Source organism: Chanodichthys erythropterus, chromosome 3, assembly GCF_024489055.1.
Source record: "Chanodichthys erythropterus isolate Z2021 chromosome 3, ASM2448905v1, whole genome shotgun sequence".
Taxonomy (NCBI): Eukaryota; Metazoa; Chordata; class Actinopteri; order Cypriniformes; family Xenocyprididae; genus Chanodichthys; species Chanodichthys erythropterus.
The window spans coordinates 31,114,246-31,131,798 of NC_090223.1; the positions used below are offsets into that span (position 1 = coordinate 31,114,246).

The window sequence follows — 17,553 nt, forward strand, 5'->3', positions numbered from 1 at the left end:
TAATGCGCATTCAAACTTTGAGTAAAACTAAATCAGCTACAGTTGTCTGTGCTATTTGCTCATGTACAGTAGTTTTCACACAAGCTATTCATATATTATATCCAAAACAGTGAACGTTTGTTCCAGTTTCGGATCGGATGCACCAAAATACTTTAGTTTGCGCTTTATATTGTTTGTGTCGCCCTTTGTTTGAGCGACACCCGCTGGCTAAATATGCAACTAACGTTACATACATTTCAGTGAAGTTAGGCCTTTCAACTCTGTCTGGTTTTAATATTCACGGTTTTAAAAAAGCAAGAGTATTGCTCAGATGTCAAAGCAAGGCTAATTCGCCATCTGTTTGTCGGAGTAAGTTGGTAAGTTGTCACAATGGCTATATCTCAGTGACTATACGGTTTTGAGTCAATAAGACAAATGTATGTTGTCTCCAAACTACAATTTCAGCTGCATCATCAAAACAGGGGTTTTATTGGACACAATAAAACCACACTATATACATCCAGACAGACAACTGTCAACTGTAGATTATTGTTTCAAGACATACGCATTTTTCATAAATATCAAAAGTTGTTATATGTGTTTTAATTTACATTAACTTTTTTCTTGTGCAGTATTGGTAGTGATTTTAAATATATATAAATATATATATACAGTGGCATGAAAAAGTATGTGAACCCCTTGCAGAATCTGAAAATTAGAATTATTTTAATAAAATAAGAGGGATAATAAAAAATGCATGTTATTTTTTGTTTAGTACTGTTACATAAAAGATGTTTTTAACAATAGCTGAATGTAATAAAATAACCCCATTCATAAGTATTGTGAACCACTGATTCTCAATACTGTGTGTGGTTACCTGTTGATCCACGACTGTTTTTTTGTTTTGTGATTGTTGTTCATGAGTCTCTTGTTTGTTCTGAGCAGTTAAACTGAGCTCTGTTCTTCAGAAAAATCCTCCAGCTCCTGCAGATTCATCAGTTTTCAAGCATTTTAGCACTTTAAATTTCCAGCAGTGGCTGTATGATTTTGAGATTCATCTTTTCATACTGAGGACAATTGAGGGACTCAAACTCAACTATTAAAAAAGGTTCAAACATTCACTGATGCTCCAGAAGGAAACACGATGCATTAAGAGCCGAGGGGTGAAAACTATATATATATATATATATATTTCTATCCTCCTGGGAACCAGGAATAGACTTTTGTCCTCTGTAGTGGACATTATATATTAGTGATTTTCTCTGACATTTAAGTCTGGATGTCTTGTAAAGAGCACATTCAAGGCTTTGCAGAGATGCAAAGTTATGGGGTTTCTAATCAAAATATGACTTTCTGTTACGAAACAGGGCTTTGATTTCACACATGTCTACTGTAGAAGACAACAGGACTTAAAGTATTTTAGGAGACGCAACAAGTGAATAGGAAAATACATTATATATCAATATTCCTATGAATTATTAGATATTATTATGAAAATGTTGCCAATTATTACTCCCATTATTACACTTCTTTTTTCATTGCATGTTGCTCCAAGAACACATTAATATGCAAATTAGATACAGCGTATAGATGCATTATATTGAATGGGAAAACCCATGTATGACTATTTTACCCACGTACCCACAAGTAAAATTACATTAATTACATTATATTTTTCATAACATAGTTGAATCATCTTTATACAAAGTTTGGTTAATTTTATTGGTGGTTAAATTTTGGTTAAAATTTATTGGTGACAAAAATTGTCATGTCATTTTATTTTTTTAAACAACTTAGTCCTGGTATCCACTACAGAGGACATGGCATAACATATGATTAAATAAAATGTTTCAATTTTTTTTTCTCCATTTGTTTCTTATGCTCTAAACAATGTAATGATATGAAAAAATACTAAATTCAAAAAACTTTTTTTTTTTTCTGGGTCTCAGATGCTATAATATTTATTTATTTTTTTCCCCAATATATAGTGGTCAATGCTGATATATACTGGAGGATACATTGTGACAACTAGACTCAGTCTCTCTTACTTGTTAGCCTAATCAGACAACAGTTGGCTTTGGTCTCACCACTTTTTAGGAAGATAGATGTAAAATGTACAAAAATGAAAAAGAAAAAAAAAAACAGTTGCAGTCATAAATGGACTAAATCTACATACAGTCAAACCAAAAATTATTCATTTTTTTATATTTTTGATATATTTTTTACTAGTGGGTGCAGGACACTATAGTTCATTTATGTAAGTGAGGATAGCAAAATAAAGTAAACTGTGACATATTATGCACAAAAATTCTTCATACAGTGGACTACCAGTAAAACTGATTGAATATTTTTTGGTTCCAGATTCAGACACTTTGACCTGACCATGTTTTGATTAAGTGTTATCTGACATAATTAAGGTTATTTTTTTTCTGACACAGTTTAACTCTGAGATCATCATATTTTATTACCATTTTTTTAAACTATAGTGAATAAACTGTATTAATGAATGAAATGTTCAAGGTGTCTGAATAAATTTTGGTTTGACTGTATGCCACAACAAGGTATTTCATTATTGTATATTAGATTTCAGATCACTATCCTCAATCACATTTAAACAAAAGAAGAAAACAATTCTCAGATTATTACAGTTATTAATGTGTAATGCAGCTGAAGGAGAGCACACAGTTATAAGCTGAGGACATGCAGCACAACAGTCACTCTTTAATGATTCACACCCATTAGATACACAATTGGCTGAGCTCTGTGAAAACATCACCTGTGGCACAGTAATTTCAGTGGGGGTATAGCTCAGTGGTAGAGCATTTGACTGCAGATCAAGAGGTCCCCGGTTCAAATCCGGGTGCCCCCTCTTTTTTTTTTTTTTTTCTTTCTCTAGACCATTTAAAAATGAGGAGAAATCTTTATTAATCGGGTTTCAAGTAACACTTGGTGATGATGACATAGGCCAGTTATCTGAAACATGCCAAGAGTATAATCTACCAGTAACACAAAGACAGGGCCTGGTTACCAAACACACACAGGTTCATGACTACAGAGACCTTTTTCTCTCTCCTTTTTTATAGTTGATGTAAAAAGATGTAAAAACTCCAACCAACTATAGCTTGTTTAGGCCAACAGGTTCAATAGTAAGATGACAATGGAAATATGTCAAGGATTGCACAGGATCAGGAAGGAGTTAGTGCTTCGTGGAAAGAAATAAGACGCTCAAACCGTATCAGGAATCACTAATGAAGCACAAATGAATCTGATGAAAGTCGCATGAAATCAAAATGTCTTACTGTATTTGGAGTGGAATGCATATAGTTATATACTTAGCCACCAGGTGTCGCCCCAAACAAAGGGTGAAACAGACCGGCGAACAATCTTATCAAGCATCCGACAACAGCATCCTAATCGTTCTTTCAATCAAATTATTTGAAGCATGAGCTATTGAGTGGCCATGACATCACAATATTTTTTTTTTTTGAGAACAATTAAACGGATAGTTCACCCAAACCTGTATACATTTCTTTTTCTGCTGAACACAAAGGAAGATTTGGAAGAATGTTTGTAATCCATTAGATCTCACCCCCCATTGGTTACTGCTTGGTTACTGTCATTCTTCCAAATATCTTCCTTTGTGTTCAGCAGAACTAAGAAATGTATACAGGTTTAGATACAACTTGAGGGAGAGTAAATGAGAGTAAATGATGACTGGATTTTAATTTTTGGGTGAACTGTCCCTTTAAGGCTGGAGTACACTACACAACCTTTAAAATATGAAAATATTTTAAAACAGTATGCATCAAACACTTGCTGACATTTTAAATGGTTACAAAGAAAAACTGGGCATACATTAGCTACATCAAACACCAAATCAGTGGATCTCAAATAGTTTGATTTCAAACTATAACTAGTGATATAAAATAACCAAATACTAAGAAATATCTGAATTTTTAATCGTTTTAGCTTATTTTAATGCTTGTTTTGTCTTATTAAAAATATTTTTTTCAGTAATCTCTGAGGCCACCTTATAAGTTTTTTGAGACCCCCTACTGGGCCCCAGGCAAAGTCCCTTTAAGTCTTTGCCCCAGGTCACTGGTTGAGAACCACTGCACTAAACAACTGAGAATCACACTCTACAGATTTCATGTTGTTCCGAACACAACACGGAATGCTTGTTGCTAGGAGACGCATGGCAAAACAACAACAATAGGTGTTCTAGAATTCCCTCGAAGTATCAAACATATTTGACATTCTCCAACTGGATGGATTCATAGCCTGACACTGACAAATCTAAGTCTGTCAACTTCAACTGCCCAAATTCAGCAGACTGGGGGGGTCACAGGGGTTCAGTTCTCCCCAGAACAGATGATTCAACAGTAGTTTGGAAGAAAGAGCATCACCTGCAGCTCAACCTAGCAAAGACAGAGCTTCTCGTCTTCCCTGCCTCTCCAACTGTACAGCACAATTTCACCTTCCAGCCAGGTTCATCAACAATAATCCCATCAAGTTGTGTCAGAAATCTTGGGGCAACCTTCTGACCTTCAAAGACCACATTCCCCTCTCATTTTCTACCTCAGCAGGACTTCCATGTGGTAATGTTCACCCCGATAAAGAGTAATTTAACAGGCAATCATGACGTCTACTAACAGCAGATGATCCTAAGCAGCTTTGATAACAGACTACAATATAAATACTCTGAGGTAAAGCGTTCTTCTAGCTGCCTTGTTAAAATCATTGATAAATGTGTTTTTAATATTTATTTCCTTACTGTAGCAGGCCATGAAGGCCCAATTAGACCAATGCAACAGGCCACACATGGAACAACTCTTTCCTAAAGTGGAGTGACACACAGTGCTGAATTAAAATAGTTTTATGTATGAAATCCCTATTAATCTTTTTGAATGACAAAACATACACAAAACAAATCCTCACACTGTCACACCTTTTAAATGCACATGGGTGTAGCCGGATCATTGGACAGACCGTTGGATGACTGCCCTGTGAAAAAGACACCTGTGAGAGTTGATTGTGTGTGGGGGTATAGCTCAGTGGTAGAGCATTTGACTGCAGATCAAGAGGTCCCCGGTTCAAATCCGGGTGCCCCCTTCTTTTTAATTTTTATTATAATCAGTCCACATGGTTAGATGACAAGAAACCAGTATTAGAAAGCATATAACTAACTAACTAACGTACAAACCTTGGCAATAACATAGGGCAAGAACGGAAGCCTTCTGTAATCTTCGTGGCCATAAATCTCCCCTACCAGTTACACACTGAGAAAGGGCCTGGTTACCTGACACACACCCTAGCTGACTACTAAGCAATTATTTCATTATTTTGGACTCATTTAATGACTCAACAGGAGGAGAAAGCATGAATCATCAGATTTGCTCACTCAACAAGACGGTGTTGTCATCGAATGTAAGAAATGATATTGATCCCACCCAGCGGTTCTCAACCCAGGGGCCTCAACAAACTTCTTCAAATTGTTTAAAAATAATACAAAACATGCATTAAAATAAGCTAAAACAACTAAAAAATTGGTTATTTTTATAATGAAAGTACGTCTTTCTAGTTATGCTAAGGCAAGCTCTAAAATATTAAATGAATGGATGATTTTGTGGACAAAGGTTGAGATCCAGTGATCCATCTTTTGAACACCAGGGCCCAGTTTTTCAAAAGTAATCCACTAGGATTTTGGATAACGGATCAAATCTTGAAAATGTGTTTTTCAAAATAAAAAACGGATTACATAATCGGATTAGATCACGTAATCCAATCTTGGTTTTGATCCGGATCAAACTTTTAGTTTGGGTTTTTCAGAACTTTTTTGTAGGATTTGGATCACTTTGATCCAAAAAAAACAGGATTATCCTGATCCCAACAGGGGGTAGGATTTCAAGGTGGATTCCAGGAGGAAAATGTAGTAAAACTTTAAAACTAGTCAAAAAATACAACATTTTTATCATGTAATATACATACACATTTTTATCTTGCTCTTGATTAGTTTAACTGTTAAAGTAATAAATTAAATGCAGACATAAGTCTACATATTTAGCCTTTCGGTAACCTACTCTAAAGTAAAAATAAATTTTGGTGCCATAAAACAATCCCTAAACAGCTGTAAATATCCAACAAAAATATATTTAATTCAAAACCCATATTCTTTCTATCAACATGTCCCTTTAGGGCCTCCGTAGAGCAGTGGAAATCCAGATTTGGTGATCCTGAAAAGTTCCTATCCGGATCAGATTGATCCAATCTGATGTTGCTTTAAAAAACTGGCTCCATAAGTAAGATGGATTACGCAAAAAAAGGATTACTAAATCCGGATCAATTTTATCCGGATTAAACCTTTTGAAAAACCGGGCCCTTGTGACATGCTAATTTCTGTGATTGTTATCTATTGTCATTTTACAACAGGTAGCCTAAAATTATATTGGTTGCCGCACACATCAGCACATCAAGTGTAATATACTCAGGCCTGTTGGCTAAAGTACTGTTTTCACCTCAGTATTAACAACAGTTTTAATTTATTCGTTTGTTGAATATTAAAAGGAAAGAACATCAATTAAAATGATGTACATTGCCTCTTTATTTACACCAGCATCATTTCAGGGTGTAAACAGCAGTATTCATAGTGCTTGGTAATGAGCAAATATACAAATGATTTACACCAAAATAAAATTATTACCTTCTACAAGTGAGAAAGTCTGTTTTTCTCCTATTTAAAGATTTACCAAATTTGGCATATCACCTATAAAGGGGTGCAAATCACATCTCACCTTTGTGAGGTGTAAAAAAACAGCTTATCCTAGATTAAAATAAAGTAAATGTAGCGTTGGGGACAGATTCGATACAATATGGTAGAAATCAACAACATACTTTCCAAATAGATGTTCAGGTCTTTGGTCTGTTTAAGAACAATTCATTAGCATACGGTTCTACATAGGGAGGGGACAGATTATCATCTGAATGATCAATGCAAATTGAGCTACAGTCAGCTTCTGTTTGATCTGATAATGATCCATCGTCTGTAACTCATTCAGTCAACACCTTTGTTTTACATACTTCACAGTAAAATACAGTTTGAATCCATGACAAATACATTTCTGAAAAGACAAAGGCATGTTTTAGTAGATTTTTTATTTGTACAAAATATTTTTGTACAAAATTATATAAGAAAACATACTATGAATATCCAGTCTACTTTCAAAATAAAATACTTGAACACTATGTCCCAGTCTGCATGCACACGTCTGTACAACATACACAAATCAATTCCTTTTAAATACTTCAAGTAATGCTTGTTCAATAGCTTAGTGGCTCATCATCACAGATCAGTACGGGCATGTGAACCGTCACCACCCCCCTCAGATGGCTGCCTGTAGACAATTGCTCCACATGGAAAGCGGAGCCGTCAGCACAGCCAGAGGTGAATACAGTGGCACCAAATCATCATGATCATGTCAGAGATCATTTCAGAAGTCTGTAATGTAAACATGTGGACCTCTAGAACGGAGTCACATAACGTACGAACACAAACGTGTATACACACATACACATTCTCTTACACACACAGAGTCTCTAGGCTCACTCTGGTTTCCAGAGTATGTTGAAGAAGTGTGTTCCTCCAGGCTTCAGCATTATTACAGTATTACTCCGAGCTCACCGAGAGGCACTGAGAGCTGGATAAATGCCGAAGAAGGCCTAATCTCTATTTCAACAGTTCCAGAGGTCCAAGAAGCATCGCTGCTGGACTAATTCGCCACAACACGGGAGCGCATCCAGTCTAGACTGGCTGGTAAACTGTAGGGGGAAGAGAAAGAGAGGGTTACACATTAAATAAACTGGCTCTCATTAAGCTTGGAAACATCTTAATGCCTATTGTATAATATTTGAACATTTCTAAGGTCTCTAATTTATCAACATGTTCACAACGCTCCAAAAAACTGTTGTACACAATCTGCTAGTTTTTATAAACTATCCGGTTTTTAAAAGTAAAAGGACTTTAAGTATAATTGTAATTCTTTTTGCTGTGAAATCAAAATTGAAAATAAATGAAAATAAATGTTATATTGTTAGTAATAGTTCAAGATGAACACATACTGGACTGAAGCGACTTGGGCTTACTTGATTAACCATTCATAATTGTTTAGAAAAACTATATTAAAAAGTAAGTATCAGATATGATACATCTAGACTTTGAAGAACGTTTACTTGAACATCTCTCAATCATTGGATTGTACTGCATTGTGCACAATTAAAACAACACAGCTTTGATCAATTAACCAAGCATTTTTAAAAAAAAGAAAAAAGGATCTAAATCCTATAATATTGGAAGATAAAGAGTTACAACTGATATTTATTTGCAGTTTATGCAAGTAGTTATTAATTTACACTACAGGCTATCAGAATTCTTAAATTTTTGCCATAAATATCAGCAACTGCAACAAATTACATATTTTTGCCTGTGAATAAAACTGAGGTGTTTTTTCCTCCTCAAGTATGAGCTACATATTCTCACTACATCATATGCCAGATGTATGAAATATGATTGTAGACAAAAATACACATACAAGCTTTTAGATTTTTTTCTAAAGGTTCAATAAGCTGTTCCATTAGAAATCTTTTCGGCCTACTATTTCATATGTCCAGCTTTACAGGGTTAAACAAGCAAAACACACCGGTAAACACAAGCACTCCTATAAAGCACACGTACCCTTCTCCAGTGAGTGCGCAGCAGGCCTGAACATGCCAGGAACGAGCGGTGAGCGAGCTGAGGGTCAGACTCTGAGATATCTCTGCAGCAGACATACTGTTCTTCATGTCCTGCTTATTCGCCAAAACCAGCACAGATGCGTTCTGCAGATCCTGTGTGGAGGTTTGAGGAGGAGAAGGAATTAGATTAAACTATTAACAAGAAAGAATAAACAGTTAAATCTCACTTGGGCTGATCTAACCCAACCCTAAAAACCTGATTCAATCATTTGTTTGCAAATCCAAATTGTAAACAGAAATCGCTAATGATATTTCAGTCACATTAAAATGTTTATTTTCTTCCTTTTATCCGTTAAGTGAAAAGCATACCTTATTTGCATGATTTTAACATTTATTGTTTGTACTGTATTTTACTTACTGCTTACTGAAATATTTTTAATTAAAAAGGCTACAGTAGCTGTTTGGCCAAAATTATGATTTCTCTGATTGGAAACAAGGCCATTTTATATATATGTGACCCTGGAAAACAAAACCAGTCATAAGTCACACAGGTATATTTATAGCAATACCAAAACTATCGATTTTTCTTTTATGCCAAAAATCATTAGGATATTAAGTAAAGATCATGTTCCATGAAGATATTTTGTAAATTTTCCTACTGTAAATAAATCAAAAATGTATTTTTCTGAGTGGGTATGCATTGCTAAGAACTTCATTTGGACAACTTTAAAGGTGATTTTCTCAATATTTTGATTTTTTTTTGCACCCTCAGATTCCACATATTCAAATAGTATCTGTGCAACTTTTTTTTTTTTTTTTTTAAATTGAACCTTGTGACTGGTTTTGTGTTCCAGGGTCACATATTACTTTGAACCAGTGTTATTACTAATAACTTAAACTACTAAACATTTTTGTTAATTTAAATGCAGCAGAAATAAAATAAAATATAAATATTAGATAAAAAAACTAAATGAAAATTAGACATTTTTCCTTGGCAACTAAAAAAAGTTGAAGTACTAAAGTTACTAAAAGGACAAAAAAACAAACAAACAAACAAACAAACAAAACATGTAACTAAAAATAAATGTTAAAATATATTAAAAAAATGAAATAAACCTAAATGGTAATATAAAAAAAAAAATAATAATAATAAAAATGACAAAAGCACATAAAAATGATTTATACAACAACAAAAAAATACTGTTTTGAACATATTTAAAAGGCTAAATAAATTAATAAAATATTATAATAAATAAATATAAACAGATTTTAAACCCAGACCTTGATACAACATGTGCAAAATGCATGAAAAACCATGAAATATTCATAACAACTGTGTCATGAAGCAGCTGAATGCAAACTAACCTCATGTGCAAGCATGCGATGAAGCTCCTCTTTAGTTATAGTCAGGCGTTCTCGATCAGTGCTATCAACAACCAGGATGACAATCTGTTACATTTAGAGAGGCAGATTATACATTCTGTAAAGTCTATACAATTGACAATAATATACTGTCTCTGTCTGTCAGCAATAGCAATAACTCCTGTCACACCAGCAAAGCATGCAGGTTAATGATACGCACCTCTGTGTTACAGTAATACGAGTTCCAGGTAGCTCTGAGACTCTCCTGGCCACCAATGTCCCAAACCAGGAAGCGCGTTTTCTTTACGGCGATCTCCTCGACGTTGCTGCCAATTGTGGGAGAAGTCTGCACGGCTTCTTTAGTTAAACTGGAGAGAACAAGGCATAGAAAGGTCAAAAGCTTTGTGGAAACATGTAACATGTCGAAGTGTCATGGTACAGTGATAGTGTAAGCAGGAGAAACACATGGCTTTGTACTTTCAAAAAGAAAAAACACTTACAACTGGTAGAGGATGGTGGTCTTCCCAGCATTGTCCAAACCGACAATAATTACTTTGTGTTCTGAAAAGAGAAAAGAGGGGTTTGTTTTATCTTTTCTGTGTGAAAATGTCATCTGATAACATCAACCTTAAAATCCAAGGAATGCACTTCTGAGAACTCAGTGTTCAGTTTGGGTTAAACAAAGTGTGGAAAAGTTGTGTAAATAGGTGTAGAATAACTATGGGTAAGCAGAACTCCTGATCTTTGAACCTCACTAGCATCTTATCTGACATAAGAGTACAGAACATCCTAACACAGACTTTCATAAACGTGTGTTTCTCAATGACATGTTATTAGTGTCACTTTTAAAGGCCTTTTCACATTGTTTCACATTTCAGCTCATATTTTATTCTGGTTTAGTGACTGGCTTCGAGAAATCACACTGTACATTATTATTATTATCATTTTTACAGATTAAACAGCACATGAAAGTAAACATAAACAAAGCTAATGAGTGTTCACTAAACACACACACTTTGTGACTGGTTGTCTGTTGCTAAACCATTAAGACGTAAAGAGTACGAAGTGTCACCAGGTACATTTTCTTTTAATTAATTATACTGAAAACAAGTAAGGTTATCATAACTACAACAACAACAATGCCATTTTAAAATATTTAACTTGCAAAAATAATAATTAAAACAATCAGCTTGCAAAATGATAATCTTAAAACAGCATCCTCTTTTTTTAAACCCCGCTTACCTCTATCTCCGAAAACAGTCATCAGTTTGGCGAACAGCAGCCCCATTTCCGAAAACAGTGAATTTAAAAGGCCGGGTTTGTTAACCGATCACACCGGGTTTTTTTAATTCACCGAGCGCTAAAGTAAATCTGATCTTCTGGTTCCCTCTTTATAGCTGAGCAGTTTACAGTTATAATAACGTTACGTTAAAACAACAGACCCGCGAGCGACTGTATCCTCTTAAACTGGGGTCGAAATGTTGAGCGATTCTTTCCCTGAGTGTCTGTTATTTAATCGACCGGTGTCTGTCTGATTACTCCTCTGCTCTAATACATAATATCGGGCCAGAATACGGAATTTCGTCGTGTTTTTCGTGGGCGTTTGCATATTTAAACGACGAGTAATGACGCAGAGGTCGCGTCACGCGTTTCAGGGGTAGTCGAAACGGCAATCCTCATTGGACGCCCACGGGGATGACGCAAATTTCCGTACAATTCTTTTTGTCCGTTTATAGAAGCGGGCGGGGCGTGTGGAGTTTGTTTTCGAGTTAGAGGGGAATTTGAGAGGAAGTTTAATGGAACTTTAATCAGAAAGTAAAAGAGATCTGACGGAATTCCCTGGACTCTCTGTTAAATAACCACAATAAAAAATATTTTCCTCGTTGTCATGTTAAATTATTTCTGATATAAAATCAGCAGAGGTGTAAAGAGTATCTGAAAACCATACTTGAATAAAAGTACAGATACCTTACATCGAAAATGACTCCATTACAAGTTACAAGTAACCAATTCCAATACGACTTGAGTAAAAGTCTTAAAGTATCTGATTTCAAGTATTTACTCATGCTGAATGTATGCTCAGAGATGGACCAGTCCTGACAGACATGCCAGTGTATATAACAAACAATTGATTTGTAAGATGAGAAATCAAGTTTTTTTTTTTCCAAAATCAAAATAAAATTGAACACCTCAATGTTGCAATAAATCAAGGTTGACACAACAACCTTTTAAACGTCTACAAACTCAAGTCTCAGATAAGTGCACAAAAAGGCCATAAGTAAACTAATATACTTCAAAACGGTCTGGTCGATAACCTGATAATGCACTCACATTCACGTAAAGTAGCCTTGTTGACAAGTTTTGGGTGAGTAAAGGGAAAATGCACAAGCTATAGTATCTACAATGCCCTTAGATGGTGATATTGTTTCTTTATAGCAGAAACAAACTGCTAGCAAAGTTAGCTGCCATGAAATATGTAATTTGTAATTGCGTTACTCATCACAAATGTAGTGGAGTAAAAAGTAGCCTACATTTACTTGTTCAAAAATGTACTCAAATAGAGAGTAAAAGTTGCTAATATCTTTGTTACTCAGTACAACTACAAAATAGCCAAAAAGATACTTAAGTACAGTAACTAATTACATTTACTCAAGTACTTTACAAACAGATCTCTTACATAACTAACTCAGAACAATGACATTTTGTGTCTGACCTCAGTGACCTCCTAGATTCTATATCAACCCTTATACAGTCAGAAATCAGTCAAAACAATATTATTGACTGAAGTTGCCTATATTTGATTAAATATTATAGCTTAAAAACAAATCAAATGAATTGCCACCACAACATATCAAATGGTGGAACCACATCCTTTCCATACTTGTAATGTCATGCTACTCTTTCTGTTCCTCTTGATGTGATCTGATGAGTTTCCTGTTGTCAATGTCCTTCTAAGAATGTCGTGAGCTGAATCAGGTTTCTCGCACACCCACACTCGTGTTTTCTCAGCATGAGTCTGTGTTTTGAACACTTTGGCTACTTCTTAAATGTCATGATATGTGGAATAATGAGACACAATTTGAGAACATCTGCTACAGGAAGAACAGAAGCATGCAATGTGCAGAGCGTAGACACATCGCTTCACATATGCGCAAGTGTGGTTAAGTGTCAGCCGCACATCTGGCCTAGAGTGATGTAAATTTGTTTTGTGTGGTGTTTTTTCACATACCCACCTGTGAACAGAAACGGTTGTTGGTTCAGATCAAGACGCTTGTGTTACAATAGGCAAGAAGAATGAAGGAAATATTCTCTTGACTAATTAGTTTCCAGGCAATGCAATCATATTTTGCATTCCATTAAAGAAATGTAATCATTTCAAGATGTTCAATTTATTGAGATTCAATTTATTGAGATGAGTTGATCAGACACTTTGCATGATCAGTACACACTCATGTGAATTCAGGAGTTTGACTGTAAACCAGGATTGCCCCCATAAATGAGAGGTGATAACCATCTTTTTACTTCTTCCTCGCACCCCATTGTCTCAAATCCTGCATTGTTTCCTCACTCCTTTTTTTGTGTTCTTCCCAGCCCCCAACCACCAGATATTCTTTCTCACCCTCTCCCACCCCCATCACACCCTTTTGCTCTTACCCCTCTATTTATCACTTCTTCTCATGTTTCCCACATCTATTCCAGTGGTTCTCAACCTTTTTGACTCAAAGGCACCTCGTTGATCCGTATATGCAAATATTTTTCCAGTATTTCTGCTGTATTATGGCATTAAATAAATCAACATGGTTAATAGATACTTATTTTCATATATTAAAGGTAATTAATTTATCATAATATGTGTATTATATTTAATTAATATGGAATATTTTATTTTTAATATACTTCATTTACTAAATTAATTAACCATTGGTGATTACAGAAGAATATAATATTCTTTGTTCTTCAATAAAAACAATATTTATTGTGTAAAAATAAAAAGAAGTGTGATTTTATTTTACATCTCGATTTTGTGTGTTTTTTTATATATATATATATATATATATATAATTTCAATTTGGTTATTGATTATCATTTTAACATTAAAGTCCCCCTGAAGTTTTTAAGGTTCTTTATATGTCTATCTGGTGTTTTTAATATGTTTTAAGACAAACCATGTGCATATTCATAAGTCAACACCATTGCTGTGTTTCTATTTCAAAAAAGTGAAGTGGAAAAAGACTGCTGGTGTCTGTGACGTCACAAACTACCTTGTAACCAATCATTAGCATATCATTAACCATGAGCGCTCTGAAGCAGGAGAGTCTCAAGAAGCCAGGTTATCCCTGTATATTTTTTTGTTGATATAAAAATCAGGTAGATTTAGCAATATAGTGGGTGTATGATGCATATTAAGATGTTATGATGAACTATATGCCTTTCTCAACTGGAGTTCTGAGTTGTTAAAGCGTTTGTAAGGATACTGATTGTTAGAAAACAGCTGTCTGACTCTGACATGATGAACGGGAACATGGTTTGTGTAACATTAGCAACACATTATTAGCAGCTGTTTGATAACATGGTCAAGAAAAAGGCTAATCATATTAATTACCATCACGTGTCCGAGTGGATCTCTGAGCTCGTGCGAGCTATTGGAGGCGGAGCCAATTAGCATATATAGATCCGCGTATAATGAAGCAAGGGTGTAGAGTTACATTCAAGCTATTTTAAGGCATGAATACACAGGATTTTTTTTTTTTTAAATGTCCTTTGGTGATCAAAGAAGAGTTTTAAGCGATAAATTATTGACTACAAGGGGTTTTTAATAATAGTTAACTGAAACATTTTTAAGTTCCCCTGCGGCCCCCTTGGAAGTTGAGAACCACTGATCTATACTCTGTATTAATTTTGTAGGCTCCTAAATGATGTGTAAATAGCAACGGCACAGGAAACAGTTGATCCAGATTAAAATTTTTAATTAAAATATGAATTTATCCACAGATTAAAAACAAAAAGTAAAATGGAGCTACAATCAGGCACCAAAGAATACGTCTGTTTTCCTTATATTTTGAAACAATTGCGATAATGCAACAATAACATTATTTAGTAAGCTATCTACTTGTATATTTAGCGAATTTCATCATGATGATCTTTTAAAACATAGGTGAGGGTAAAAAGAGGCTCATAAACATTCACCAATGCTCCGGTTACATAAAATAGTAAAGACTCCAGATTTTCTCCCATTTCATACACACACACACACACACACACACACACACATACAGTCATGGCTTAGAAACTGGCCACAGAGATAACAACACAAAACGCAGTAGCATTAGCATGAGTTTGGCAGTAGGATATGTGTATCTGCGTATGTCAGTGTTGATTTTGTAAGATTAAATGTGTTTCTATGCAGATTCTCAGACTGTGAAGTGAATCCTTAAACTGTCATGCAATAAACACTTTGTTTAATCTTAAAATGACTAGCAGTGCAAACATGTCGCTATGGAAAAAAGGTAGAATGGTAGTGTAGACTACTATTACACACTACAACAATAACAAGGACAACAACTGTATATGTTGCACTGAGTTAAGACAACCCACCATGTTTACGGTGGGAGTGGCCTGATGAAAGATTCCGGCACTTGTGATTGGTTGACCTGTGTGACTGACGTGCGAATAAGGCAGAACATGTTTCCAATGGCAGTGGTACACTAATGGCACAAATGCTAAAAGCCCTTGAGCAGGCACAGAAGACGAGACAGAGCCGGTTACGATCAACACAAAGCTATTTGTGTTAGTGGTCTCAAACATTTAGGGCTTTTAGTTTGAAAAATTGTAATTGTCTTATTTATATTTGCATATTAGTCTTTTATAAATGCTAGCTGATCTGGATTAACATTTAGATGCACTTGTTAGCCCTATTAAACTATAACATGTGAGCACCACAGCACCCCTTCTGGATTGGAGGAGTACGCAGCAGCGGTGGAGCTCTGTAAAGGTTTTAGCAGGCTAAAGACTGGGTAGACCTTTTGAGACTCAATAAATAAAATAAATAGAATAAAACATGACACAAAACACGCTCTGCAGTAGTGTAGTCTGGGAAATCAAACTGGAGGGTCACTCCCAAGACTTTCGTGTATCAGAAAGACCCTGTTTAAGACTACAGAGGATACACACACACACGCACATGCGCACCCGACCGACCACCGAACCATACGAACGAACGCACACATACTTTTGCAAGATTTTGGCTATACATTCTGAATCGTGTTTAATGCTCAGCAAGGACAGTTACTAACCTCATAATGATCAGGTGTCATGCAGTACTATACAAAAGTAAAACAGAATGAAGAAAGGTTCTCCTCAAAAACAGGTTGAAACTAAATATGTTATGACCAAGAGCTTTGTTAGCGTAATGCGAATGTCGTGAGTGTTAGCTGTACAGCATTTGTCAATGATTGTGTGTTTCTCTGGGTTGTAAACAGATCCAACTATAGAGATCCTACTTAGTGTCGTTCTAAACAACTCCTCTCAGGTAAACCTGCTTTAGCGAATGTACACATCTCTGCTCCACTCCTCTTGGCTATGGTTACGGGCCGTTGTCGCCCCGCCGCCTTCTGCATCCTGACAGTAGCGCTCCCTCAGCTTGCCTCGTCCACGCTGGTGCTGATTGGCTGGTGGTGGGACCACGTTGAGGTTCTCTTGGTCAGGCTCCGCCCCTTCATCCTCCCAGGAGGCCTGGCGAGGAGCGTGGTGGGCAGGGTTTAGACGGTACGAGCGACACGGGTCCGGCTCCTCGTATGGGTCGGTCTCCATGTCGTCGGTGTAAGCGGAATCGCGGCTGCCCTGGGTCTCGGAATCGAACGTGTCCTGCCGCGACAGACCTCGTCCGCCTGTTTGCAACTGGCTGCGTGAAGAGCGCAGCGGCTGCTTCCCACCCAGGTCGCTCTGGTAGTCTTGGAGACTGCCACGTTCAGGCCCTTCCCTCTTCTGTTCTCCATGCACCAAGAATGGCCCCTACAGCAAGCCACACCCCCAAAACACACCACAACAGGCCAAGGCACATGCAGACACACAAAAAACAGAGCAAGCTGCATGTTATTACAAAGGTTAGAGGTCAGTTTTTTACCTTACAAGTTAAAGGTGCAGTGTGTAAATTTTAGCGGCATCTAGTGCTGAGGTTGCAAACTACAACTAAAAGCGCACACCCCTCGCACCCCTCCCTTATGGAGAAGCTACGGTGGCTGTTTGGCCGACACAAAACAAGTATGTCATCTGAGACAGCAGAGAGTAGTTTCTTCAGAGAGGTTCACTCTTACTTCTAACAAAGAACGGTCTCTGCTTCTAATAAACCAGATGACTACTACTACTACTACTACTACCACTACTACTACTACTTTGTGCATATTCAACGTAGTGACGATGCAAGTTGCCTCTAAAACTATGAACAATTTAGAAGAAGAACAACATAGTGACTAAACGAACTCTGTG

At 36.2% G+C, this 17,553-nt stretch overlaps 2 protein-coding genes and 2 non-coding genes across 6 annotated transcripts in view; 2 read left to right on the plus strand and 2 right to left on the minus strand.

Moving 5' to 3' along the window:
• Window positions 1-2,776: 2,776 nt before the first annotated feature.
• trnac-gca (transfer RNA cysteine (anticodon GCA)) lies at window positions 2,777-2,848 on the plus strand. The gene has a single exon. It is a non-coding gene; the product is annotated as a tRNA-Cys (tRNA).
• Window positions 2,849-5,019: 2,171 nt separating this feature from the next.
• Window positions 5,020-5,091, plus strand: trnac-gca (transfer RNA cysteine (anticodon GCA)). Its single transcript has one exon. It is a non-coding gene; the product is annotated as a tRNA-Cys (tRNA).
• A 1,487-nt stretch (window positions 5,092-6,578) lies between these two features.
• Window positions 6,579-11,693, minus strand: arl5c (ADP-ribosylation factor-like 5C). Its single transcript, XM_067373548.1, has 6 exons — window positions 11,311-11,693; window positions 10,569-10,629; window positions 10,289-10,436; window positions 10,072-10,155; window positions 8,708-8,859; window positions 6,579-7,794 (listed from the first exon to the last, which is right to left on the minus strand). Exons 1-6 carry the CDS (start codon window positions 11,354-11,356, stop codon window positions 7,746-7,748), a joined length of 540 nt encoding a protein of 179 aa, XP_067229649.1. The 5' UTR covers window positions 11,357-11,693; the 3' UTR covers window positions 6,579-7,745.
• Window positions 11,694-15,024: 3,331 nt separating this feature from the next.
• The window catches only part of cacnb1 (calcium channel, voltage-dependent, beta 1 subunit), a 37,124-nt gene continuing 34,595 nt past the window's right edge, over window positions 15,025-17,553 (minus strand). For all 3 annotated transcript variants that reach the window (XM_067381773.1, XM_067381772.1, XM_067381774.1), the window contains one exon: window positions 15,025-17,079. In XM_067381773.1, coding sequence (XP_067237874.1) covers window positions 16,609-17,079 — 471 coding nt within the window. In that variant the 3' untranslated portion in view covers window positions 15,025-16,608. The remainder of the gene's footprint in view (window positions 17,080-17,553) is intronic.

Excerpts from the sequence above, each read along its gene's own strand:
- arl5c (XM_067373548.1), bottom strand. The coding sequence starts at position 11,356 with ATGGGGCTGCTGTTCGCCAAACTGATGACTGTTTTCGGAGATAGAG. Across the intron at positions 10,437-10,568 it reads ACCACCATCCTCTACCAGTT|TTTAACTAAAGAAGCCGTGC; the intron begins GTAAGTGTTTTT and ends TGTTCTCTCCAG. Across the intron at positions 8,860-10,071 it reads ATCGCATGCTTGCACATGAG|GATCTGCAGAACGCATCTGT; the intron begins GTTAGTTTGCAT and ends ACCTCCACACAG.